This window comes from Macrosteles quadrilineatus, unplaced genomic scaffold, assembly GCF_028750875.1.
Source record: "Macrosteles quadrilineatus isolate MER2022 unplaced genomic scaffold, UCM_ALF_1.0 Scaffold_6__1_contigs__length_79288215, whole genome shotgun sequence".
NCBI lineage: Eukaryota > Metazoa > Arthropoda > Insecta > Hemiptera > Cicadellidae > Macrosteles > Macrosteles quadrilineatus.
Window position 1 is genome coordinate 11410642 of NW_026542599.1, and position 27624 is coordinate 11438265.

Below are 27624 nucleotides of genomic sequence, written 5' to 3' on the forward strand. Positions count from 1 at the left end.
TCCACGGTTGTTTGTTATAATAGCTTTTGTATTCCTTTTGACTACTCAGGGTGCTTAGTTAATTGTGTTACCAATTTGTGGTATTAATTAAGTCATTACTACATGGTCAAAGTGTTTGTTTTTCAATAATAGAATTTTATATTCCCTAAAGAAGAATGAATAGTTAAGTATATTTTCCAAAGAGAAGTTTATTTTGTTTCATTTGTTTTCTTGCCATAGCTCTCTAAGCGTTGTGTTCAATCCAGTTCAGTATTTGTTAATAAAGATTGCTTTTCTACTTTTGACTCATTAATTTCCCAGAGATATATAAATCTAAATCACTAGGAGGACATTTTGTTTTTGCGTATTTTAGCTTTATTTTATTTGCCGTAGAAAAACAAGTTCCCTTTAATCTTTAATTTACAGTGGGTTTTCCTAGGTGCGGAGAGAGGAACGTGGAGAGCGGACTCCTCTTGTCTTAGGTAATTTAATATTACTTTTTTCCTAGAAGCGTAACGGAACTTCATGTTAATTGCTTTACCGTCCTCTGCTCTCTGCGCTCCTCTTCCACGTCCAGGAAAACCAAGCTTTAGTGCCAAAATTTATGTTATTTAAATAAGAAGTAAATATGACAACTTTCTGGGAGTATTTGAGTGAAAATACAACCAGATAAATTGATATTAACTTTTGCTACAGGTTTGCTGCAGTTGGGGTATTATTTAGGTTAAACATCTGTCTGTCGGTATACCATAATGTTGGTTGTAAATTAAAATACCTGAAGGCTGAAGGTCACTGTTTTAATTCCTAGCAAGATCGTTACGAGACCCAAATGTCATTTTTCACCAGGCTAACAATTAAATTATGATATAAATAACAAAAGGTCCACAATTGATAGTAAATAAGACTAGGATTTGAACCGTTCTAAATATACCGATAAGAAATGCCAATTTGTAGACAAATAAGATTCTAAACCCGCTGTTCTGAATCGAAAAGAGTTTTACTTGAATCCCGTGCGTAGCGACAGGCCCACAGATAGTTAGAAATAAATTGAATTGAGTTTGTATTTGAAATTAGTTCTTGGTTCGAATTTGATGAAGAAAATCAAATTACAAGTTTGCCATAGTCATAAACTCATTTACTATGTTACGTGATCAAGGAAGCATGTCCATAAAAACAAGTATTCCATATTCGTATTTAACAGCATTATATATTCACAAACAAAGTATATTCAACAACAATACTGTACATTCCACAGTGTATATTTATGAGGTTGTGCTCTCGACGTCTGCTGGGGGCTGCACTTTCTGAGGCTCCCTCACCAATGCCAATAGCTTGTCTAGTTTCCAAATTTCCAGCGTATGTTGATCAACGTGTGCTTGCTTCTTGGGAGGCTTTGGTTTGATTCGCAGGTTGGGAGATAGCTTCAGAGTTGAAATGCCACCTCTGAAACAAAAGTTTTGTAAGAAACACTACGGGAACTCCATTCGCTGAGACCTCTGGGTAATTTTTGAGATTGGTATTGGCCAGAGGTGAACACACAGTGTCATAACTGCATGAAGGGGACAATAAACCCTAACTGGGTTATACATTAGGCTGTAAGTTTTTGGTCTTTTTTTAATCCCCAATTTCCCTTCAATAATCGCAAAACCAAGTTAAAGTTCCAAAGTTGTATTCAAATTACCTATGATATTTCAACATTGATTGTACAACATGGTAGTCAGTGGTGAGTATAGAAAATATTTTTTTTTGGGGGGGGGCAAGATTAATGTAAGGTTAGGTTAATAAGTAGACATCCCATTATACTTTATGTCAGTTCTGCTGCCCATATTCAGAGGGTAAAAGGGGGTTCACTGTTCGGCTTCTCACATAATTCAGATTACAGCACTGCTTATTTTTTCTTCATATTCAATATTCATTATTTTGGGAGGAGGCCTGGGCCTCCCTTCTGATGGCCAAGAGCAAGATCTGAATCAAAGGATTTTCCCGAAGGAAGTTAAAGTGTAATTTGATAAAAAAAACTTCTATATAACCTATTTCAATGTAAATATTAGAATAATTATGCTACACAATGTAAAAATTGTCAAGAGCAATAAATAAATAAATTTTGATGTAAGTGTGAAAATCTGTTTTCTTAAAGCTTGAACGAGTGCTTGGTAAATAACTATGAATTACCCAGGTTTGATGCAGCAGGGGCATTAAATTTTTCTGTGGGTTAGCCTTTGCCCGCTGTGTAAATATAATCACCAGTATTTTTATATTCCAACAAACCTGTATACTCAGTTTTTGTTTTTTATTTTAACTATTATTATTATCTATAATATTATAATTATCTTTCAGAACTACACCACCCTTACTTGTCATCTCCCACAATGATGATCGGAAGTTTGGAGTTGAAGGCCAGTCTCGTCAGTTTGTTCCGTTTCTTCGACACAACCGACTGTATACAGATGGCCTTGTACTTGTTGACGTTCAGGTCAAAGACGTGGACTTTGCCGTCGACAGTGACAGCTGCAAACACCGTGCTGGAGTACGGGGCCCACTTAACATCTCCCACTGCACAGCCGAGATCAAACACAAACAACGGCTCGCTACAACAGAAATTGTCTGTCAAAAGCATCCTGCATAGTATGTTTTACCACAATGAATGTTCTACGAAATTAATACAACTTCGACTTAAAACTTCGATATTAATACAACTTCGACTTAATACTTCGATATTAATACAACTCTTGGTTTCATAGAGCTTCTACAGATACAGGTCTATTCTAAAAGTCCCTTAATTATCCACCTCACATGTACAGAACTAAAGAAACATAGGTAGTAATTAAAGTACAAAAGACTCCCTACCCGGACTCCACGGGACCAAGGTCAGTCCGGATAACCGTTATTTCCAGTAAAATATTGTTGTCCACTGAAACTCGTTAAATTAGGGTCTACTGTATCTTTATCATAAATCAGATAGTTCTAAAAATTTGTACTATTTCATAAAGCCCATCACCTGACAACTTATAGAATTTAGTTAGTTTAGACCAAGGATTACAGCTTGTCAAAGATGACCACTTTCCAAAGTAAACTTTTGTAGACATTTGTTATTGGACCTATAAAATTCTAAAGTCAAGATACGTCCATATAAGTTGCTTATTTAATATGAAAGTAGAGAATACCTTCAACCCCCCCCCCCCCCCCCAACAACGCAAAAATCTCCCCTCAATAAGGCGAACCCCCTCAACAAGAGAACAATTTTCAATAAAAGATTCCCCTTTTCCACAAGTGAGTCCCCTTCAATAACAATATAATCTACTCACCTCCTATTATCCTCCCAAATCTTCACCCTCCAGTCCGCACTGCAAGAGATGAAGATCTCGGGAGCAAACCTGTTGAAGTCTATCCGATGCACGGGCATGTGATGTGCGCTGTACGTGAACAGATACAGAGACGCGTATGCTGTGCTACACTTGAATATCTTCCCCTCCTCTGTGCCAACGAGGAAGATCAGCTGGTCCTTCGGGTGGAAAGCAATCGCTGTTCCACAACCTGAAAAACAATGTTTAACTTGGTGTTTCCTACAGCAATTCAGAATATGAACTTAGAATGCTAACGGCTTGGTTAAATATTTTGTTATCACATAATTTGTTCAAAATATTAGGAGTTTGTTTAAAAACAAATACTATCTCAACTCAGATATTTACCAATGGATAATAAACAATATTACAGTAAAAATTATGATGCAAATTGTATAGAATGATTCTTTAGCAGACCACCGCAAAATACACAATGGAAAAACACGCAAACTATAAAAATATAAAACAAACTTTACCTATGAATGTTAATGTGGTCTGGAACAAGGAGTCTTTTGTAAATGTCATACAGTGTCTCCAACTGTTTAACCCTTTGGACCCAAGACATTATTTCTTGAAATAACGGTAACTCTTATAATTTTCCTCTTATCTTTCAAACAAATCCACATTCTTACAGAAGTTTTTGCTGAATAAACATTGGTAAAAAGTAGGAAAATTCCTTATCAAATTTGCAACACGAATCAAAATTGTTAACTTTCACCTGCGCTGTCTATCGCTTAATTTTAAATAAGCTTCAGAATGGTTTAAACTCGTCATGAGTGGCATACAAAACCTGAAAAATGAGGTTTACACCCTCAAACAACAGTGCTGCCTCCTGGGTGGGAAATAACATTTTATATTTCTTGGCCAGACTAAATACCAGACCAATGCTCTTTCATTGGACTACAATAGTTTTACTCTTTGCTCTCAGTAGCTCACTTCAGGGCGTTGGTTAGGTACAGCTTTTACTTTTTTTCAACTTAAAACATAGCAGAGGTGAAGATTTTCTTCTTACCTACAATGTCCAATAAATAAATTGGGCATAATACAAAGTATTATAATGAAAAACAGCCGAACAGTCAGACAAACCTGTCAGTTTAATCACGGTCCCGTCAGGTCCGCTTATCGGGTCCATTTGCAGATACAAGACGATGACGAGTGTTTGAGCCAGCTCGTTCAACATGAGCACCCAGTTGAACACCTTCCCATCCGCGGACACTGAGTAGAAGTTCATCTCACCGTCTTGTAAATCCTCACCCCAACACACCTGTCAAACAGAGCAATGGTGATTGGTGATTTGACAAGCCATCTTGCTTTTTCATGAACACAACATCCATTGAGTAATCAAAGTTTGCAGCTAATACATTGAGTTAGAGTTTTGTGTGGATATATCCGTTTTGGGTCCCCCTGAACCCAAAGTGGTTTTCAAAGTGATGTCTGTGTGTCTACAGACCACACTTGTGGTCCGATTTTGATTAAATTTGGTATGTGCGTACGGTATCTCCAAGCGTTTTATTTTTTGAGAAATTTTTTTTAATGGTGATTTTTCCATCAAAATCCATAAAATAACGGAAAAGTTGAATGATTTTATACATATTTAGTATGTTATACCATAGTCCTTTCTCATTAAAACAAAACTGTACAATCTCCATTGTTGTAAAAATTACGGTTCAAATATTGCAACTCTTGCGATTTCCCCATAAAATATCATAGTTGCTCCCACTGCAACCCATGATAAAGGTTAACAAGCTAACGGGAAAAAGTATGAGTCAGATTGTTGATAATGTGTATTTCCTATCAACTCTGTTTCAGATTCTCAATCTTAAATCTACTCTAAATAGTTACAAAGTTAATTAACTAACCTCCCAAACAATGCCTCCGTGCTTGTTCATGACGGAGTTGCTCTGGAACTGGCACTCCCTGGACGGCAGTTGTATGTTGTAGACAGCCACGTTGCCGTCGTACAACCCCACCACCACCAGGTAGGGGTGCTGCGGGTGGAAGTCCAGGCACATCACACCGGAGTCCGTTGAGTTTATGTACTCTGGATACGAGGGGTTCTTTAGCGTGAACAGGCAAAGGTATCCTTCCGTCACCTGCTTCATGAAGTCAACTGTACAAAACAAGCGATGTTAGTGACGTGAACAGGGCCGCGGTTAGAGATAACTGCGCTACTCCTTCCTTGAGGGCAAATTTTTCTCATTCTTGTACCCCCAAAAACCTTAAACCTCTTGTGCCACTGGGTCCATTTACTTAAGTGCCCTAATGGATCAAAATAGGATTAATTTCTTTTTGGGAGAACGTTTGTTTCTCATTAGGTGTGTTGCTAGTCTAGTGGTTAGAGTCTCTTCGGTGCAAGAGAGACAACTCTCAGCTTTCTCACAACATTTGATGGGTTTGGAGTGAGTTCCCTAAAAAGTGATTGTGACGCCTTCACCTTTGAAAATTCCACTGGTGTAGACACTTAATAAGCCTTTATTTCTTTTATGATGTAATTTGACAATTTTTAATATTGTGAAGTATATAAACCTTAAACAAAACAAATACATTTTATTTCAGAAAATGTGCACATAATGCCATAGGGGGAATTCTTTTTTCATAAATATTTTAAGAAACATCGACACCTTTGCAATTATTAAATATTATCTTCTTGCATACGTAAGAGCCTTATATGCGCTGTCAATATTTTTGAGTTATAATGTTGGAAATGTTTCAAATCCATCGTGGTTCATCATCAGCAGTGTAGATCGAGCAAATTTTCAATAAATCCATAAAAATATGTTATTTTACTATTGTTTTTCCATTTTATGACAAGTTAATCAACTAATTCTGGTTAATAACCTCTTTTTAAACACTTTCGATACTTTTTTAAGTTATAGTTTCAAAATCTGTATTTAGGACGCCACAGAGAGCGGCAAAATTATATTTTCAAGTGAAGAAACTAAGTCACTATTTCACTATTTGTTAAATAGAGTATTTGGTAAACCATTGGTGTCTCACAAATGCTAGAACATACTCACATGAACCAAACGTGACCCCAAAAAGATCATAGTAATGCGGATTCCAGCATATATCAGTGACACTCAGTTTTTTCGTCTTTTCGTACGCAAACTTCCACAAAGGTAGTAAGGTGCCCTCCGAGTCCCTATACTCGTCGGATGGGTCCTCCCAATACCTGTAATCTGTAAGTCAGAAAAATGGCTGTATTAAATTTGGTCATCTGTCAAAGAGCTCATAAATTTATTGCCATTTAGATAAACTCAACAACATATACAACGTGTAAACACAAACACTATCTGTGACTGTATATCATGTATAAAGTGTCGTTGATAGGGTTTGATCTTCAATCAAAATTTATGAAAGCCCAGGACACCAATTGCAACTGTGGCTTGTCCAGTATTTTTGTAAAGAGGGAAAAGGTAACCGGACACTAGGGCTGTTATTGCCATCAGGGTTTTATCCTTCTGTTTATTAGACTATGATTTTATAAGAATGTATGAGTATTGTAGTTTGAGCGGGCGGACTTATGGTCATGACATGTTAACCGAAGCTTATTGTGCATATGAGTGGGATCTTGTCTTGTGGCCAAGTCACAATTAACAACATAGAAAAAAGATGAATTTAGAATTTAGACATAACAATCCATTTTCCCAAAGTATACGTAGTATTACAAAACCATGTACAAATTTTGTTTAGAATTTTGAAAAACAATGTTCATCCATTTAGTCTTTTGTGTAACAACTAAATAAGCTCGTCTTAACCAGTTTACTCTTACTTATACTCCTGAGGCCCTTGAAAACCTAGGCAGTCTTTGACCTCACCAACCAATTGCCTCCAGGATCCTCTGTCTTCTGCCAGCTCCAGATCTGCTCCCATTCTCTTTAGGTCCTTTGTAACCTCGTCAACCCATCGCATCCTTGGTCTTCCCAATGATCTCCTACCCTCCGGAGTACCTCTTATCACTTGATTTACCCTCTCTCGCCCCTGTAATGAATGTGGCCCAGCCACCTCAACCTTACTCTTTACCATCCCCACAATCCAACCAGTTTACTCTAACAATACTTATTGCAATGTATTATACCTTGAGCAATGTCATCGAACGTGTTTTGGTTAATCATCCGTTCTAGTATTTTGGCTGCTTGGATCATCCTTAATGTTACAGCATCAACGCCTAGTTTCTCGTGTCTCTTGCGTGTAACCACCTGAAATCCACAAAATGTTACGCGTAGCAACATCAGCTTGTGATTTTGCCTTTGAAAGTTTGCCTTACTGGCGAAAATTGATTTAAAAAATTCACAAATAATCACATCCACCGCAAAATCCTTAATCCCTGGTCTTTACCAAGAATATTAAATACAATTTTTTTTTGTGAATAATAGTTAAAAAGAATAGTGACAGAAAATAATTTTAGACTAAAGTCCACTGGAGTGTCCTTAACTACAATGTAGTGTTATCAAGAACTGATAAACATGAAGATTTTGAATGTAACATTAGAACATTAGATGCAAGATGGGACAATGGCGGAGGACTGATAGAGAAAAAAAAACATTTTTGTGTTTTTAGATTTTTCATAGTAGTTAGTTGTCTTCTTTGTGGCCACGGAGTTAAGCTAGTCTTCTTTTATTTGTCCTAGGACACTAGGCTCTCCCCAGGATCGTTTTTCACATAACTTTTTAGGCTGAGTTGCATCATTATCACTTTGTATCAAATGCACTGGTGATTTTGCGGGATTTGAACCCGGGACCGAAGTCCCAGGCTATACCACTAGAACTGTTACCCAGAGGTAAGGTAAGTTTGAGTGAAAACATTCTATCTTGTAATATTTTGAATTTCATCACAATGACAAAAGATAGAGTTCTTAGCCAAGATTATTTTTTTTCAGAACCCAAATATAAGTCATTCAAATACGCTGGCGTATTTTAAGTAGAAAGCTTAACCTTTTCATCCATTCAACATAAAATACTACACATCGTTCTAAAAAATTATCCGTTGAAAAGAATTTTTACAAGATCATAGAGTTTGAAAATTTGGAATCAAACTTTTGTCTATAAATTACGGTAATTTACCTCCTCTTTTTTGGGCTGCGTAAGCATCTTCTCCTTCCTCTCTCGCTCCTTTTCTTTTTGCTGGTTCTCGTAATCCTCCTGATACGCATCATAGATGATCCACTGAGTGATATACGCAGCAAAAGAGGATCTTGGCGGTGGATTGGTCTGGGTTCCCATGTTCTACAAAAACCAGATTGTGTCAAAGGACTTCAAACTTTATACAGGTAATCAAAGGTAGTTTATCAAACTATTAGACCACGATGGACTAAATAGAAATGCAAATGCACATTTCCAAAAAGATCTAAAGTTGAAGAAAATTCAAACATTTCAATCAAATATGTCAGATTGTATAGTGAAAAAATCTTTCATTAAATTATGATTCAGCTAGTTCACTGTCTAAAAAACTTTAACATTGAACTATTTTATAAAATATCTATTTTTAGAATAAAATATTTTCAGTTTTAAATGTTATATATTTTTACTAGGAAAAACAAATTAAAAACATTATTTGTGATTATTATGTCTGTTTATTTAAATGACAGAGTCCTGTCTTCGTTGCAGAATAACGTTGGGTATGGTTCTTGAGGGAACCAATCCGACATTTGTCCAACAGAAGAAAGAAACGGTAGAAACTTTTCTCGGAATGGTCGCTCTGATATTCAGAGCTCCCGAATGTGAAGTGACATCATTATCATATTGGTACTCCACTCAGTCAAGATAAATACACAGATTGTATCCTAGCCTAATCATTGTTTGTGAACAGATTTGCAGTCTTTGACAAATACCAAAGCGATTCTACCCACATGCAGAACTAACTCACTCTATCAGGATTGTTGTACGTGAGAGCCGCTCTCTCGCAGAAGTTGAACTGGTTTGTCAGTTTCTTAGACTTCCCTGGTCTGGGGGACGCGCCGCTTTTCTCCACAACTACGTCTATCTTCTCTTCATCAGCGTCTTCCCCCTCCCCCTCTTCGCCAAGGTCTGCTTCTCCCACTACTTCCCCCTCCACTTCCTCCTCCCCTGCTTCTCCTTCTTCTTGTTCATCCAACAGCGCCGGTACGTCTCCCGCGACTGAACCTTGGGAAGGGGCTGCGATCACTCCCAGACCTCCTGAAAAATATAATGATAATTATTGTAAAAATATATGAAAAAATTGAATTTTTGTGTGTGGTTGTACGCCATTCACATTTTCATAACAGTGGCCCTTGATAACAAGTGTAATTTTAAATACCCTTGATTTTATATTACCCTTGATTACATGTTATTGCAAATCTTAATACAAAGAAAACCTTGATAACTGAGAGACTAGTTATTGAGGATCTAATGTATTTGTTGGTAAAAGGCAGTCCAAAACCTGATCTTATATTTTTGTTTTGTTAGCAACATTGATGAATATGTAGGGTATACTACTTCATATGGCATCAAAAATTGATAGCCCATTGAAAAATGGCATCTGTGGGCAGAAAAATCTCGCTTGGGATAAAGCCAGCAACTTGTCACCACCTTTTGGAAACACTACAAATTCAAACAACCCATGTAGATGAAACACTTCTATAGACCAACGTCTCAGACTTGAGGTAGGGTGCCATCAGGGTGGCTTCACTTCCACGCCCCTATAGTAAGGAATAGCTTGTGCTGTGCTCAAACAGTTTGTAACAGCCCTGACAATGGAGGGCAGTAATGTTTTTGAAACTTTGGCATCCTACGAAGCCCAGATAACATGGTCCAATCAAAATGTCACAATGATTTCATTGTTGGAAAACTGCCGTGAAATAAGTTCTTTTCTTTATTAGAAAAATAATCTAATCTAACTGTAGTCACAGAGAAGTAAGGTACAGAGGAGGCACACTTATGGTAACTGTGCGCTCTCAACTCTAGTAACCTATATTGTGCAAGAAATATTCTTGTGACGAGTGAAGAGCCTGAAAGCGAGCACTGTATTCCTCTCGCTCTTAGTACAGGAGTCCTCGAGTACTCGAGGGAGAGGGGTCGATGTTGGACTTTGCCCAAGACACCAGCGACCACACCCCTTAACCACCACTTAAGTGTACCATTGAATGTTTCCTCTGTGAAAATACTCTGTGCAATAGTAGAATCCTAGCGTACCGTCCCATCCGCCTTCCTGTTCCATCTGTTCTATAGCCTCCTGGCTCTCCTTGTGAAGGCATGTTCCTTCCATATCCAGCAGCGTGATCATGTGGGGCGGCTGAGGAGTCGGCACAAACATCCGCTCCTTGAAACTGTACTCGACCATGCTGTCTGGCAACAGAGGGTTGTTGGTGGTCAGCATGCGGGCGATCTCCTCTTGGAGATCCTGGGAACAGAGAGCAGTCAGTAATAAAAATTATAATTAGTAAATTTTCCTATCGGGAAAAAGTTTTTACCATAGGTCTCATGGTAAAACTAAGGCCCGGGCCGATTTTATTTTCGTTTTCATGTTCACAGAGGTCAAAAACAAAAAGTGTAGTTATTTGAAGTTGAATATTGATGTTAAGTGTAGAATTTAAAGATCTGTGTAGCTTTATTACTGATGAGATTTTTCTTTTGCCAGGAGCATTTATTTACAGCCCAATGATCAAGGACAGCTAACTTACTGACTTTTGAGAATTGAACTGTTCACCATTTGATTGTTAGGAGAGGAAGCACTATAAACACACTTGATATCTTTCGGACTTTTAACTAGACAACAGGATGACTATATAATGAAAGGAGGAGCGAGGAAGAGGCTGTTTATACCGAATATCCAAAAGAATTAGTAGTGCGGTGACTTGGAGAATTCCTGATTACTAAGTACCAAAAGGACAACAAATATTTGATAGATAGACATGAAAGTTGTTCCTGTCAATATTTCAAACATATTGAGCCTCAGGAGATTGGCAAATTCACTCTCGAAGTTTTATCTTTCTCCTTAAGAGTAAGGCTAGCGTGTTAATTTTGAATTTTAACTAAAACTACCAATCACAATAAGTCATGCCTGTTTTGGCAATTGCATTTAAAAGATCAAGATTTTTTATAAAGTCAAAGAAGAATTATAATCACCTTATCTGTTAGATCCAGCTGGTCATCTGGCCGAACGAGGTTTTTCCCCTTCAAGAACTGGTCAAAGTCATCCCCGCCCTCCTTGTCTGTTGTCTCTCTCACACCACCCTTGGTCACTGTTTTGGACGTCGCAGCGAGATTTCTCAGACGACCCTGAAATATAAAACAATTTATTAACAAACAAAATAGTTTTTATACAACAATTCTTGGAGCTGAGGCTTATCACTCATCTGGTACGAGTGTGACGAATAGGCGAAGAATCTGTGGGTGCATAACATTAAATAAAGGAAGGCTAGAATTTGGAGACTACCACACTCTCATGCCCCAGTTGCGAAATGATGCTGAAAGGTTCTACATCTATTTTACGTTTATACAACTTCAAGAAAATGTTCAGTTATGCACGACATGGTGTTGTACGACACAGCAGACAGCTGGAAACCGATAAGTTCAGTTTTCTGCAATAATAAAGCGCTGCAAACGCTGCGGGAAGCGCGGGAAACCGTAGTGTTTCCGTTCCCGCCTCGTGCTCGCTTTCCGCAGACCGGGCCGGTGTGATTGGTTTCATATCCCGCCATGGTACAAGCTGCCTGCGCGGGAAAATTCTGGGAATTACAATCGTTCCCGCATTTGTGTGTACGGGCCTTAAGACGTCTAAATGTGTTGACACCATTCAAGTTTATATATATGTGTCCGTTATTATGATAAACCAAGTAAACATTATCCAATTTCGCATGAACAACATGATTGGACTTTAGGAAAAGAGTTTTATATTGGGTAAAAATTGTTTTTTTCTAATTTTTAATGTTTAAAACATAGAATTTCCCAATTTCTCTCCCAACAACTTGGTAGACCTTATAAAAAAAGACTAGTATTTTGAAGTGGTTTTGTATGGTTATTGTAAAGAAATTAAAAAAAATTAAAAATGTCCATGTTTTTTTAATGGAGAATAAGTAAAAACTGTTGTAGTGTGTGTTTCTTTATAGATACATTTTTATCAAACTTGGGAAATCTATTTATTTTATTAAGCTATTAACATTTTAATAAAAGGCATACCGTACTTTATTACCTTCCCTGTAGCAGTCAACCTAAAGTACTACTTAAACCTGTTATTTAAATATGGAATGAATCTGACGGGTTTGAGGAAATATTTCCGTCAAAATCCAATCAGGAAAATGAAAATTTCCTTCGTCTGCAGGTTTGCTGCAGAAGGGTTGTACCTGATTATCCTTTGTTGTATTTTATAAGTGTTACTGTTAATTCTCCCCCTTTTTAATTGAAATTATTTAGAGTAATTTTTGTTAATAATATTAACCAGAATTATAAGATAAAGTGGTTGAATCAAAAGTGTATCAGTGAGGATTAACCTCAGGATTTTATTTTCATAAAAATGTTCATTCCAATAATTTTACTGAATTCTATGAACATATGCACTACAAACTAAAAGTCTAGGAGCAGTCCCAGTTTTAAACCGGTCCCACATAGGGTATTGAATAACTAAAACACAATTCTGTGCAAGGTTTCAAATCCATGTGAATAACTCTATTGACCCTCCAAAACACTCCAATCTACAACTAAAATTTTGATTAGTTACTGACCTATATAAGTAAGATTTACCTTGTTCATTTTAATCAATAGAAAAGCAGGTCACAAAATAAAAACTATTCACAACAAATTTCTACAGCATGCACTATTATTTACCATGCTAGATTTAGGTTGTAGCAGAAGTCTCTTTGACATTTTGAATGTTTGTATTTAGCTGAACTGATGTTTAAAAGAAAGTTAAATCATATGTTAAAATGTCAACTTTGAAATTTAAAGTACAGTACCAACTTAGCAAGGACATAGATGTTGAGTGGTTGCTATGGAAACATTATGCAATCTGGCAGCAGGTTGTCCAACCAATGCACTTAGTTTGTAGAAAATATATCAGACATAAAGATTAGTGTGTATTTCTTCTTAGATTAAACGTCCTCCCTCATAGAATTTCATCCTTTTGGAACAGTTAACAGCTGTAGAAGTTAATTTTGTTAACTGTTCCTATCAAAGTTTTATATTTGATACAAAAATCAACCATTTTAGTTACAACTCAGATAGCCTATATGATAAACAAATCAGATATGATTTTATTTGACATGTATATCCATGTCCTTGTCCGTAAACATGATACCTCAAGTAATTTTTTGTCTGAAAATGATGAAATTTTGCATAAATGTCTAGAGCAGGATAAACTTGAATGAGTTCATGAACCAGCAGCATTGAGTCATAGGAATGTGTTATGGGGGTTTGGAAGTTTTTTTTTTTTAAATATGGGTTTTCAAAATTATACCCTAAAGCTATTTTGTATAGGTACTAATACAACAATAAATTTTGCAGACTGAAGCATTGTGGTACAATCAAAGGTTACGGAGAAAATTCCAAAAAATATTTTCCATTTTAATCTTATGGAGAACTTGAAAACTGTTGTAGTTTGCCTGTTTATGGGTATTTTGATCCAATTTACTGAAAATACAGATTTTTCTTTAAATTAATAAGGATGATTTTATTTCATTTGAATTACTTTTGTTTAGCTTGCCAACTACTTGAATTTGAACCACCCCAAAGATACTTGTTGAATATTTCGATTTGTTTACTTTTTAGATAGTAAAGTAGTGAAGAGAATGTTATTTGTCGAAATATAGGAGCGATTTGGGAAAGATGTAAAAAGTAAATTTACGACGCCTGTATTTCTGCTACTGCAGTTCGTTTACAGTATTCGTGCCCGGTTGCCGTGCCATGCTAGCAGGCGCGATGACATTTCCTTAATAATGCAGTAATTTTTAACCATCCTTTTTATATTTCTGGCTCACGGAAGCCGTCCTTATCTTCGGCAGGGGTTGAAAGTAGTTTATTCACGAGTCATGTCAATTGTTCTTTGAAAGTTGTAAAGAAAGTAAAACATGCACGTTAGGGCACGCGAACCATATTTAACATGTTTGGTGGACATTTAACACTACAATAGTTATTTTTGTGATGGAAAATTGATATAACCAAGACTTTGGGTACTGTAACGTCTCGTACGAATTCTGTTAGTCTTGTTTATAAATATACCAATAACCAAATCAGTTACCTTTAAAAAAAGCATTTCATTTTTACAGTTTTTTAAGTTAATTTACATAACTAGCAACAAAAAACTTTGTGGGCAAAATAAAAATTGTGTAAACATAGAAATTGATTTATTATGCGTCTATACTGTATTAAATTTTAATGAAGTTTTATCATTTGGTGACGTTTTACAATTTGTGGATGTTCAAATCGTGAGCTTAATAACAAATAATTTAGTACATTAAAATGTTTTATACAGTTATTGGTTACGGATAAAATTACAAAATGTAAATTAAAAAACCTCAAGTTATTCTAATAGCGATTATTTTTAACTATCGTTGTTTATGTATTATGTTTTTTTTCCTTATTTAAAGACACATTTTTATAAAATTGGCTAAATTTATTTGTTTCTTATCATACTATTATTATTTTATATACTATATTACCCTCCCTGTAGCAGCAAACCTAGGTACCAGTTAAACCTAATCTTATTCAAATAGGTTTGTGAAAATCAAATCAAGCAAATGGAAATTCGCTTAGTCTGCAGGTTTGCTGAGGTGGGGGTATTTTTATTCGAGCTTTCATTTATTTTCTATTAATAGCAAATAAACTGGCATACTCTCTAAATCAATATGGTGTTTGCTTCAAACAACTATATTTTGGAAATATTGAAAAAACCACAATTTTTATACGTCTTTGGAAAATTTATTTATTTTGATGGTCTGTATTTTGACCATTATTTACGCTACATACTTGCTGTTGGGCTTAAACTGTCACAAATGTATTCTTCTTTAATGTAATAATATAAAATTTTCGATAAAATTAACGGTTCGCGAGATTGAGTGAAAAACAATAGGAATTGCCATATTTTTGATATTTCGATAACAAGTGGCGCGCCCCGCTGCGAGCGGCAGTATCTCGAGGTGGATAACTTGGATTTTATGTTGTGGGCCCAATACTAACAACATATCCAAAAATCAGAACTACCCGACCTTTTGCATACCAAAATGTCTTATTTTACTGGACTATTGAGAAGGGGTCGCCACCTATTTGCGTATTTGAACCCAAATACTGTATGTGTGAAGGATGAGTGTAGAATGTTGTTAGATGATCTGTGTAGCTTGGTTGCTGACTAAGATCAGCTGTTTTAGCCAGGACCATTTATTTAAAGCCAAATAAACAGGAACAGCTGATGTTTTCAAACCCGAATGTAAACTTTTTCCTCGACAGTCTATAGATCAAATAGCTGGGTAGCTGAGTGGTTAAGTGCTCGCTTAAAGGTTCGCCGGTTCGATCCTAAGAAATGTTGGTAGCTTTTTCATGGTTCAAAACTGGCTCAGCTGTCCTTAATCGTTTCTAATTAGTTTGTCAACAACTCTTATAATGGGTTAAGCGGTGGGAGTAACCAATATTTTTATTGGTCAAATCGCAAAAGTTGTAATAACTTTTGAACGGTAGTTTTAAGGGTTTTAGGAGTTTGGGGGGGGGGGGGGTTAAGGGGTCTTTCTCACTTCATTCTACCACATACTATAGAGTAAACCATTACATATTCTATCGTCTGTGATTCTACTACGCTTAACCTTCACTACTATTTGGGTTAAAATACGCACCCATCTCGGCTGGTAAAGTAATAATAACAATAATTTACGGCGCGTGCCTTAATCTAGGCTAGAACCCCCGAGGAAGCGATAGAGTGAATAAACAAAGTTTTATTTGTGTTCACAGTTTTGAAGCTGGTGAAACAACAAAAATAAATAGTAAACACAACTCGTGTCCTAACTTTTTAACGAAATCAAAATTAAGGGAAGCTCCATCTTTCGTGTAACTACAACTATCACAAGGCTAACAATAAACAATAACTACAAAACAATAAACGGTATCAGCAATCTGACACATACTTTCTCTCATCAGCTTGTAAACAACCCTTATCATAAGTAAGCGGTGGAAGTAACTATGATATACAGGGAAAACCACAAAAGCTGTACCGGTAATAGCTTTTGAACCGTAATTCTTACAACAATGGAGTTCCTAAAATTTGGTTAAGAGTTCAAAGGACTATAAATTACTAAAGTTTAATCAAAATCGTTTGAGCAATTTGTGTCAAAATTCGATTTTATTTTATATTTTAATTTAAGTTTTAATGGAAAATTTTCCATCAAAGCTTCAAAAATGTGAAAAACACGTGGAAATGCAATTCATTGATTAATACCAACATAACGAATTTCATCAAAATTGGACCACAGGTGTTGTCTGAAGCTTTGTACACATCCACACAGACATCACATTGAAAACAACTTTTTTTTGTTCTGAAGTAGCCTACCCAAAACGGATATCTCCACAAAAAACCCAAACTCGAAATATTTGACGAAAACAATAGGCCTACTTTCTCTATATACTTTTAATACTTTTACATAACCCGCCATGTTAAACTTCCCTGTCCCAAGCGTGATGTATATAACTTCGTTACTTCTCGAGTGATGTAAAGTTGAAAAAAAACTCACTCGGTGATGTAAGGAAACCCATTTAAATAACATTCTATGGAGCCAACGACGTTCAACGCTAGAAATCAGCTGTGCGCTTGAATTTTATTGTTATGTTTTGAAGAATTTTCCTAACCTAGCTTTTGTTTGTAAATAAACGTTACTGTTAGAAGATGAGTGAAATGGATAATGAAAAATATTGTTCGTAACCTGCTGTATATTGTCGGGTCAGGTAAAATCTTGTACGTTACACGTTACGCAAGAGCGTGTTTACATCACTTCGGTAAATTATGCAACTCGCTTCCGCTCGTTGCACAACATTCACCTGCGTAATGTAAAAACGCTCTTACTACACTTGTAAGGTAAATAGCTATTACTTGAAATGGCGACCATACAAAGTAGGTATTTTAAGCCAAGTATGAATGGAGATGAGTGTAGGATGAGTGGCGCGATCTTGTAGTCTTGTTAGTGACTAAGGCCATAGACAAAAATAATTTCTTTTTGCCCACAAAAAGAATTCTTGTCATTCGCCTATTTGGGTCTGATGATGATTGGAGTGTCCAATCGAAATCGATCACCACTTACCATCTTTTTTGTATATGTATTTACCGTCTTGTGAGTAAGAGTATAAGCGTAAATATATCTTTTAAGTGTTATAAGACGTTTATCTTATTTACTTTCCGTAAAAAGAATTAAATGAAATTCTTTTTGTCTATGCTAAGGCCGACATGTTCCTTAGACACAGCTGTTAATTAATAGCCCATACAGCTAATGGAAACTAAGGGACCTACAGTTTTTTGGAATCTGAACCACATTTTTGCCTTTGGTATATACGAATAGGTCTAATTATCACGATAGTACTGCGGATAGTCGTAGTACTCACTAGTGCGGACGTTAATCCACACCAGGGAGTATCGCATCCACAGTGCATGCCTATAAATATCCACAATTCGTATGGGGAGAAAGTAAAAATAGCGAAAATGGAACTTGACACTTTTTTGTGAGAGAATCATTTAAATATGTTATTGTATACAAAGTAGGCCAGAAAAATAGAGCTGAGCCATACATATGGAATGTCTACTTCAGTATACAAAAATCAACTATTTTACATTGTACATAGCATTATTATTCTACTGGCTATCAGAAGTACCCAAGGCCGCGCGTCAAACAGGTGCTACTGATAAGAAAAGGTCATGCAACATCTTGTCCTGCCGTTATCTCAGTGTGCAAGAAGCCTCCTGCCATGGCGGTCGTCCCTCAACCTCCCATTGGATCTGAACAAGTGAGTTTTAGAAATTTTCTAACAATTTCTCAAGTGTTAAGTAAATAATTAACGTAAAGCATCAAGATATTTTGTAGACTAAAAACAAATTTCCAGGCTCAATTTTATAGTTCCTTACAATTGATATCGTATGTTAGAGACAAGATATCGTGCTTCAAATTTAATACTTTTGATGATAAAATTATTAATTCTTGAATTAAGCTGCAGATTATTTTTTTGTTTTTTCGCTAATATGTTTAGTTTATTTTACGAAATGTGGTGAATAGGTGCTTTGAACATCGCTCTCGTCCTGGCAGGAGCACTACAGTTTGGTGGTAGTAGGCCAACATATGTATAGACATGATGATTCTTGTCTTAATCAAGTCCTTGCCAAATCAAATTAAAAGTTTAATTTATATAATAAATTTGCGGCCCAATCATAATTTTTTATTTGGAAAATTGCGTTTTCAGCTTTCTAACAAATTGGTTGATGACCTCGTCGTTACGGCTCGTTCTCAATGGTCTCAATGCGTTTTAGTCTTAGATAAATAATTCCTTTTAATCCATTGTGCACAAATTAGCTCTGATAATAAAAATAAAAATTTTCTTAGCTAAAGTGAGTCCACCATTGCAACACCTAAGCATCTACGGGGGTTTGGATGTAAAATGAAATCGCATTTATCAAACCAGGCAATGTTAAGACTATACAGTCATTTCTTGACTTTCTTAGCTCGTGGTACAAAAATACAACATGTATATGTTTTAAACTAATTCAGACTATAGAATGTTTAAAACCATAAATTTAATACTTTTGGTGAAACACTATATGAGAAGGGTAAATCTATTCCTACTAATCTATAAAGAGAATAAGGGGTTTATGTAACATCCCTTTCTTAGCCGATTTTTAAGATTGAGGAGTCATTTTAAAGCTTATGATCTAGCGGAGGAGCGAATGGTAACTAAAAAAGTTATTTCCTTTTGGGCTTTGCTCTCCCCTTGCATTTAATTTGTTTATACAGTTCGCTTTTAAAGCTCCAGTAATACTGATCAGCTTTCTTTACAACGGGGTGTGAATTGTAAATTAACAGCTGATTAATTATTTGAATGTTCCACAGTCACAATGACAACATAATCTTTGATTGATAAAAGGTTATTGTATTGTATTCGTTTTGCCAGCAAATATTTGAACCCTATTCGCAATTTGCGAACGGGTCCAATTTTGCGTAAAACTGTAAATTACATTTATTTCTATTCACTTCTAAATTTAGTTATTTTTCTAACATTATACATACAAGAAAATGCGATCTATGTTACTTGAAAGCATAGTTGATTCTTCGTCCATTATAATCAGTTTAGTCTCAAATATTAATCTTGAAGAATCGGGTTACACTCATTTATTATGTCAATAGTATATGCTGAGCACATGTAGTTAATAACAGCGTCAGAATGTTAAATGGATAAAAATATAATAAAAGTAGATATTTGGTTTAGTGTCTGCGAAACAGTCTCATGACTCACATTTCTCTGTAATCTCATATTTTCACTCCATAAATATTTTAAACTACATTCTGAAGATGATAAGATAATACAGCAATTTAAAATACAAATGTGTAAACAAAGTTGAAAATAAATTATTCAGGGTTTATTTTAACGTGACCCAAAACGACAAAACAAGCTCATATTTTTATGTTAGTACTGAATCTCTGTTTTCTTTACTTCATTGTTTATCAGCTGATTCGTGTTGGATAGTTATCTATGAGGTTTAGATTTTACCAATATATGTTTGAAATAAGAAATAACCATTCGTATAATTGTAAAACATTTAAGGAAATTGTATCCGTAGAAAACCAAAACCCCGTAGACAATACTATTAATTTGAGATTGAATAAACACCACGTTTAAGTTGTATTCAATTAATAGCGCTAAACTTCATAGATATCTATGCAACAATGCATCAGCTGACTGTAAACCTCGATGCTCTCCGGGTCTCCAATCTATCAGCTGATAAACAATGAAGTAAAGAAATCAGAGATACCAACATATACGCCGTTTTTGTGTCGCTAGTGTCTCACGGTGGGCTACTTGTAATTTTGCCTGTCTTAAAAAAAACTGTATACTCATCAAACAATATACAAGGTTATTACAAATGATGTTCATGATTTCATACATGCATAAAATATAATTTTATTTGTTATACAAAGAAATAAAATGGAAAAACTCAAAAAGTTTCGACACAGATACACAGAACTGTAAATGCTTGATACGGGAACCCCTCGTGGTACGACAGATGTCAATAATGTAGTTAAGCTCTTGCTAGACTTTGAAAAGTGTATCTAGGTCTATTGTTTCGATAGCATTGGTAATCCGTTGCTGGATCTCAAGTATGCTATCTGATAATGATGTGATAATGATGTTCGCCTTATCTTTGATGTATCCCCACAAGAAAAAAATCAGGAGGTGATGTCCGGAGAATTTGTAGGCCAGTTCAGGGGTGTGCCATTATTCGGACCACCGAGCTCCAGCTCGTTCCATATCTTAGGCAGCACATTGTTAAGTTCAGCCCTACCCTACTACAAGTAACATCCAAATGCAGCCATTTCTCTTAAATTGCAAGTGTCACTTGCCAATATAGTGGTTACTAGGAGGATAATCGTTAAACCTGGTTCTAAAGTGTAGTTGCACACTAATAACAGATTGGTTAATGTAATATTCCAACTACTGGCAAAAAGCTTTCCTGCCTTCAAATTCAGCCATTACACAACACTTACAACGATTGACTTGACAAACAGCTGATATGCACCCAAACCAATGTAAATGAAACTTTATGAGTTTTTCTTTCCAATGGTACCAACTAAAATAGTCTTGAAACAAATTAACCCAGTAATATTTATAATCAAAATCAGGAACATAATTTGTAATAACCCTGTACAGTTGGTACAAATATTAGAGAAAGGATATTCTTCTGTGGTTTTAACGACGAAAATAAACATGAATATATGCAGACTTGGGTGTTGCGTGTGTGGTGCCTTGGTACGCAGTACCACAATTTACAACCCTTCTACTCGTTTTAACTGGTTCAATGTTCAACGAGATAGGTTGAACATTGAACGGTTGAACGCATTCAAGCACCACTGCTCGTTAGATGCTTTGATTACTTTCTGCACGGAAATACAAATAGCAAATCTTGTACAGCGATTTTCTCATGTTATGTTTAGAATGCTCTGTAGTACTGCATCAGTGAACTATTTTGGTAACTGAAAAACAAATTTTTATGGAATTACGGGATCGAACTAGAAACCTTTGACTCTTTGACTTTTAAATAGTTAGAGGTGATTATCAATCAAGATCATACTGCAGTCGACCAAAACACATTGTATTACAAACATCAAATAAAGTAGTATTTTGTTAAATCGTATTGTTATAATTATTTTGTAGGTTGAAATTGTTTTTTTCTTACTAAGCATACCTTTTTGTCATAAATTCTGCAATAATTGATATTGAATTAAGGTTGTTATACATACGAAGAAAATTTAAATTGTACAAATGTATATTGAGCTAATTGAAAAAATGCTAAGCTGAGCATATTGAGGAAATACTAAAAAAAACTTTTTGTGGTCATAATGCACAATCATAATGAAACTTTATTGAAGAAAACTGTAAACATGTATCTTGACTCAGAAACAAGAGTTGTGCCACTTGATTACTTTTCACATACTGAGTATATTTTTCTTAGAATGATCCAAGAAAACTCCGCAGCGGAAGTATGGTCTATATATTATTGCTGTCGGAAATACATAGCCATAAAATATCATCCCCTATTGCCGACCCTAAAAAGTCATGGAAAACTACCAAGTCCACCACACATTTGTAATTCGCAGATGGAATTGAGTTGGCATAAAAGAATACAGTGCAATTTCATTTCTACTTTCAAGTTTCAACACAGATGAAAGAAACAAACATTCTCTTTGCCTTATGCTGTAATACGACGATCTTTCTTTCATCTAGTCATTGATTATAAAACTTATCCGTAAAATAGTCCAACGTGCCCAGTCAGTAAATGTTTGAGTATTCGTAACGTTTTAGCGAATTTCCCATATAGGGAATAAGCTATTACCGTAGTACTCATGGTAAGACCTGGACCCGGGACCGATTTTTTTTTCGTTTTGAGGTCCCTAGAGGCCAAAAATAGCATCCGTTCAAATTCATATATATATATATATATATATATATGTGTCCGTTAGCGCGATAACTCGAGCAAAAATGATCCGATTTTGATGAAATTTTGTACAAACGTGTAAACCTACGTTTATTCGAACGAGTTCGCGAACCAGCATGATCGGACCATGGGAACGGGGGTTTATGGGGGCTTTTATGGGGTAAAAATGGGTTTTCCCCATTTTTGACCAAAAAAACTTAAATTTTTGCAATTTCTTTCTAAACTATTTTGTAGAGCTTAAAAAAACAAATAATTGAGTATATTGAAGCGTTATAATGCGCCTAATGGTTACGGAGAAAATTCAAAAAAATTGTAAATTTAAAATTCCCATGTTATTCTTATGGAGGATAAGTAAACTGTTGTAGTTTGCTTATTTATTAACATATTTTGCCAAAATTTGGAAAATGTTTTTATTTCTTACTAACTATTAACATTTTACATAAAAACACACTTTAACCCTCCCTGTTGCAGCAAACCTAAGTATGTGTTAAACTGATTCAATTTAAATAGGGAATAAATGTGATATTTTTAAGGAGACATTTTAGTGTAAATCCAATCAGGCAAATGGAAATTCGCTTAGTCTGCAGGTTTGCTGCGGCGGGGGTATTTATGTTTGGTTGTGTTAGTTTTGATTGTGTTTTTTACGAGTTGCAAACTTTGAAAATGCAGTCTTGTCGACGAAACATGTAAGCTTCTGATCAATTTATTGGACAATTTATAAGTACGTAAAACAAATTTTTGTATTAACAAATTAGTGCAGGGGCCAAAAACATGAATTTTTACTACTTTAAGACAATAACTATGTTTGTAATGCCATAGACAAGCAACTGTTTATAAACCAAGTACAACGCACTGTAAAGAAAATACTTAAACCAAAACTGAATTCCATCCTGGAATGTAAACACTGTAAAATTATTGTGTCAAAATATAAACACTTTTACCTACCTCTTTTACATCAGTTCGCCCCTCAGATTTAGCAGACATTAAAAATGATTTATTCAAACAGCGAATTTCATGGAACCCTTTACTTCCGCGTACCAACCTCTCCGACGATAATACAATGGTAGAGCGAGGAATGACAATGTCGATATCTGGGCAACAATTAATTAGGATTTAACTGATAATCGTTAGACTGCTAGAGACTGACAGTTGTCAGCTGATTAGAGGATGTCACGTGATGTGTCTCACACACACACGCACACGCATGACTGCCAACACGGAATGGAACCTATTTATAAGTTGGTTTTAGGGTTTCATGTTGCTTTAGTGGAAACACAGGATAAAGAGTCTATCACTACTTTTTTCTAGTAGATGTTAAAATACCCCCGCCGCAGCAAACCTGCAGACTAAGCGAATTTCCATTTGCCCGATTGGATTTACACTCCAATTGGTTTTACACTGAAATGTCTCCTTTTAATATACTACATTTATTCCCTATTTAAATAACATTAGTTTAACGAGTACTTAGGTTTGCTGTAACAGGGAGGGTAAAAAGTGTGTTTTTTTTATGTAATAGTTTAGTATGACATGAATGCATTTCCCAAATTTGATCAAAATGTGTTCTTAAAAAAGCAAACTACAACCATTGACTTTATATCTACACTACAAGTGTAGATATAAAGTCAATGCTACAACAGTTTACTTATTCTCCATAAGAATAACATGGACATTTTTAATTTACAGATTTTTTTTTAAATTTTCTCCGTAACCATTAGGCGCATAATAACGCTTCAATACACTAAATTATTTGTTTTTTTAAGCTCTACAAAATGGTTCGGAAAGAAATTGCTAAATTTTAAGTTTTTAGGGTCAAAAATGGGAAAAATCTATAGAAAATTGTTTTATGTTTGTTATTTGCTATAAAAAAATTTTGTAAAAGAGCTTTGTTGGTGAAAGAAGTGTTTTTGTATTCGTAGTAGGTTAGGGTTGACAATTAAATTATGTACTTTTCTTAATAACTTACATGGTAACAATTAACAACTAATTATGGCAGAGATGTTGTTATCTTAACGTTGCGATGGTATAAATTAACAGATTGATTAATTTATCCAGACATAACTATTGCTTATACTCGGTCACACAGAATTTTCTTATAAATGTACACAACATATAGAAAATAAGGTTTTACCAAATAAAATTAATATAAGCATGACCTAAATAAATAAAAAACACTCACATAATAGCTTGGGAAGAAAGAGAGTACTACAACAATATAAACTTAAAATTAAAAAAAAAAAACTGCCTAAACTCGTTGTTAAACAAAAGTTATCAGCAATCTTAACACTTACTTTCTACCATTAGCTTGCCAACAACCTTTATAATGAACAGTCGGTAGGGGTAACTATAGTGTTTTACGGGTAAAATAACAAAAGTTGCAATAACTTTTGTAATTTTTACAATATTTGGGGCTGTACCATTTTGTGTAGATCTAAAGAACCAAAACATACTGAATTTTAATCAAAATCGGTCGAGTCGTTTTTTGAGAATCCTAATTTCCGTTTTTTTATGCGGTTTAATCATAAGTTGCGATATATGTTAAACCGTAATTACGAGAACTACAGCATTACTGTACAGTTTTGTTAAAAATTGAAAGTGCTATAACATGCTAAATTTAAATCGAAATTGTTAGGGTCATTTTTATCAGACCTTACCGTTATTTTATGGGGTTTTACGGGAAGTCACAATTAAAAATCAAATTTTTAAATGAATGAAAACCCGTCTTGGGACACCATGAATTAGTAAAAACATACCAAATTCCATTAAAATCGGACCACAGGATGTAGTCTATGCATCACTTCTAAAATCACATTTTGGGTTCATGGGGGCCCAAAACGGATATTTTCACTCAAAACTCACGCACGAAAACTGCGAAAAAATCCTCTCTGTACATGCAATGAGTTTGAGGGGGGGTGGGGTGTAAAATATGCTGGTTCAGGTTCTATCTAGTTATTTAATTCAGAAACAGACTATAATATGGAAAATAATGCAATTTTGAAATTTTGAAATTTTATTTAGATTTTGCAATTTCAAATATTTAATAATAATTGCAAATGAACCGGTCAGAAAGAAGTAGTGTTGTATATTTCATACGTAAATGTGCACTTCAAATTATAATACTATACACAGTAGTGCATTAAGATATTCTAAAACAGATTTAACTTTAATTATCCAACTTACCTTTAACGCCGTTGCAATCCTCACTTTCGTCACCCATCTGTCCATTTTGAAACTTTGTAAACAAAATCAAAGGTTAAAACTACAATTATGTAAAAATAGTTCGCTATAAAAGCCTACGACAAATCCGCGACAGCATTATACTCAGCGCGCTACAACTCCGGTTTCTTACTCTGTGTATATTTCGCGGCGTCGGATGGTAGCACTGCTGCACTTCCGCCGCCGGTGTTCAGACTGATCGCGGGGTTCCGGTTCTCGTGATCAAACCCATTTCGCCGCTGTCATTCCCTATAATACAACAGCATTTCAACGATTCACAATTCTCACCCTGTCTTCAATCCACTTACCCCTTCATTTTTACCTTTCTTCGTACTTTTATTTTCGTTCTGCTCCCTCCACTGTTTGCGTTGGCTACATTGATTTCCCCCTCCCTTAGGATTGAATTTAAATTATTTTTGGGTTGATGTTGATAATTACGTAAACTGTTTACAGCATACTACAGAAACCCATAGCCAGAAATGGTCCAATGATTGTTGGTCAAGATAAGTTTGTTTCATCTTTTAAAATTAATAGTATCAGATATTTTAGCCATGCAATTCCATATAGACTAAGCAACAAAAGACTAAGGGAGGATGTTTTGTCTATGGCGATTCTAAGGAAGAAAATATTTGTCGTAATCTTATTCAGTGACAACGATTTCAAACTTAAAGGTTAAAACTATCATCGAGCTTAATACAAAGTTTTCTAAATTTGTGTTCAATGTTTCGTGTATTTGCTTTCGTCTTTAGTGACGATTTTTAACTACTCCAGCCAGATATGAAAAGGAACTTTTTAAACAACTCGATATGATAACGAATGTTTAGGTTAGTAGTTTGAGCACATAGCGAAATAACATGAATAAACATTTCATTTGGATAAACGTTACGTGTTTATACTCGTGTTGAATTCATATTCAGCATAAAGTACGCACCTATAAATTTGCGTCGCTGTCTGAAATTATAAAGATAATAATAATTAATATTACGATCCCAAAATTGAGGGATGGCTTGAGGTAATGTTTCAAGTTCCACCTAATTGGTGCTTCACTGAACTGGAAAATTAGCTCAAGTTATAAAATTTAATATTGTCCAGTTGCAACAAATCGGTAGACTAAGCGAATCTCCGGTTGCTATGCTGAGATTTGAAAAAGGTTTAGAATGGAAATTTACAGTTAGATTCAGTTCAGTACAAATGCAATTGGCTCTGACTGTAAATTACGTTTGCTGCCAGGAGAAAAAATGCATTCGAGATATTACTATAGTGAAACTTAATATTAAGAAAACCATACTTTTTTGTATTGTAAACACGTGGCCACACAAATCCTAAGTGATTTTTAACCTCGCCATCAATTTGCCTCCACTGTTGTCTGTTCTCTGCTACCTTCAGACTCTCCCCCAACCTCCTGAGGTCTTGGGTCTTGATTCACTTCTCACTTGGTCCCGTCATCTGAGATCGTGCTCCTGAGGTCTTGGGTCTTGATTCACTTCTCACTTGGTCCCGTCATCTGAGATCGTGCTCCTGAGGTCTTGGGTCTTGATTCACTTCTCACGTGGTCCCGTCATCTGAGATCGTGCTCCTGAGGTCTTGGGTCTTGATTCACTTCTCACGTGGTCCCGTCATCTGAGATCGTGCTCCTGAGGTCTTGGGTCTTGATTCACTTCTCACGTGGTCCCGTCATCTGAGATCGTGCTCCTGAGGTCTTGGGTCTTGATTCACTTCTCACTTGGTCCCGTCATCTGAGATCGTGCTCCTGAGGTCTTGGGTCTTGATTCACTTCTCACGTGGTCCCGTCATCTGAGATCGTGCTCCTGAGGTCTTGGGTCTTGATTCACTTCTCACGTGGTCCCGTCATCTGAGATCGTGCTCCTGAGGTCTTGGGTCTTGATTCACTTCTCACTTGGTCCCGTCATCTGAGATCGTGCTCCTGAGGTCTTGGGTCTTGATTCACTTCTCACTTGGTCCCGTCATC

The 27624-nt window shown here is 35.6% G+C and overlaps 2 protein-coding genes across 2 annotated transcripts in view; one reads left to right on the forward strand and one right to left on the reverse strand.

Annotated features, from left to right (window-relative positions):
• Window positions 1-1183: 1183 nt before the first annotated feature.
• Window positions 1184-13123, reverse strand: LOC128997338 (dynein intermediate chain 2, ciliary). The gene is made up of 12 exons (XM_054422974.1): window positions 13019-13123; window positions 11405-11557; window positions 10472-10679; window positions 9186-9475; window positions 8384-8545; window positions 7399-7519; window positions 6338-6499; window positions 5180-5430; window positions 4407-4584; window positions 3285-3513; window positions 2334-2567; window positions 1184-1422 (listed from the first exon to the last, which is right to left on the reverse strand). The coding sequence occupies exons 1-12, from the start codon at window positions 13025-13027 to the stop codon at window positions 1242-1244; spliced, it is 2178 nt and encodes a 725-aa protein (XP_054278949.1). The 5' UTR covers window positions 13028-13123; the 3' UTR covers window positions 1184-1241.
• A 5069-nt stretch (window positions 13124-18192) lies between these two features.
• The window catches only part of LOC128997339 (E3 ubiquitin-protein ligase TRIM71), a 42473-nt gene continuing 33041 nt past the window's right edge, over window positions 18193-27624 (forward strand). The window contains exon 1 of the mRNA XM_054422975.1: window positions 18193-18247. Within this exon, the coding sequence (XP_054278950.1) occupies window positions 18209-18247 (39 nt within the window). The 5' untranslated portion in view covers window positions 18193-18208. The remainder of the gene's footprint in view (window positions 18248-27624) is intronic.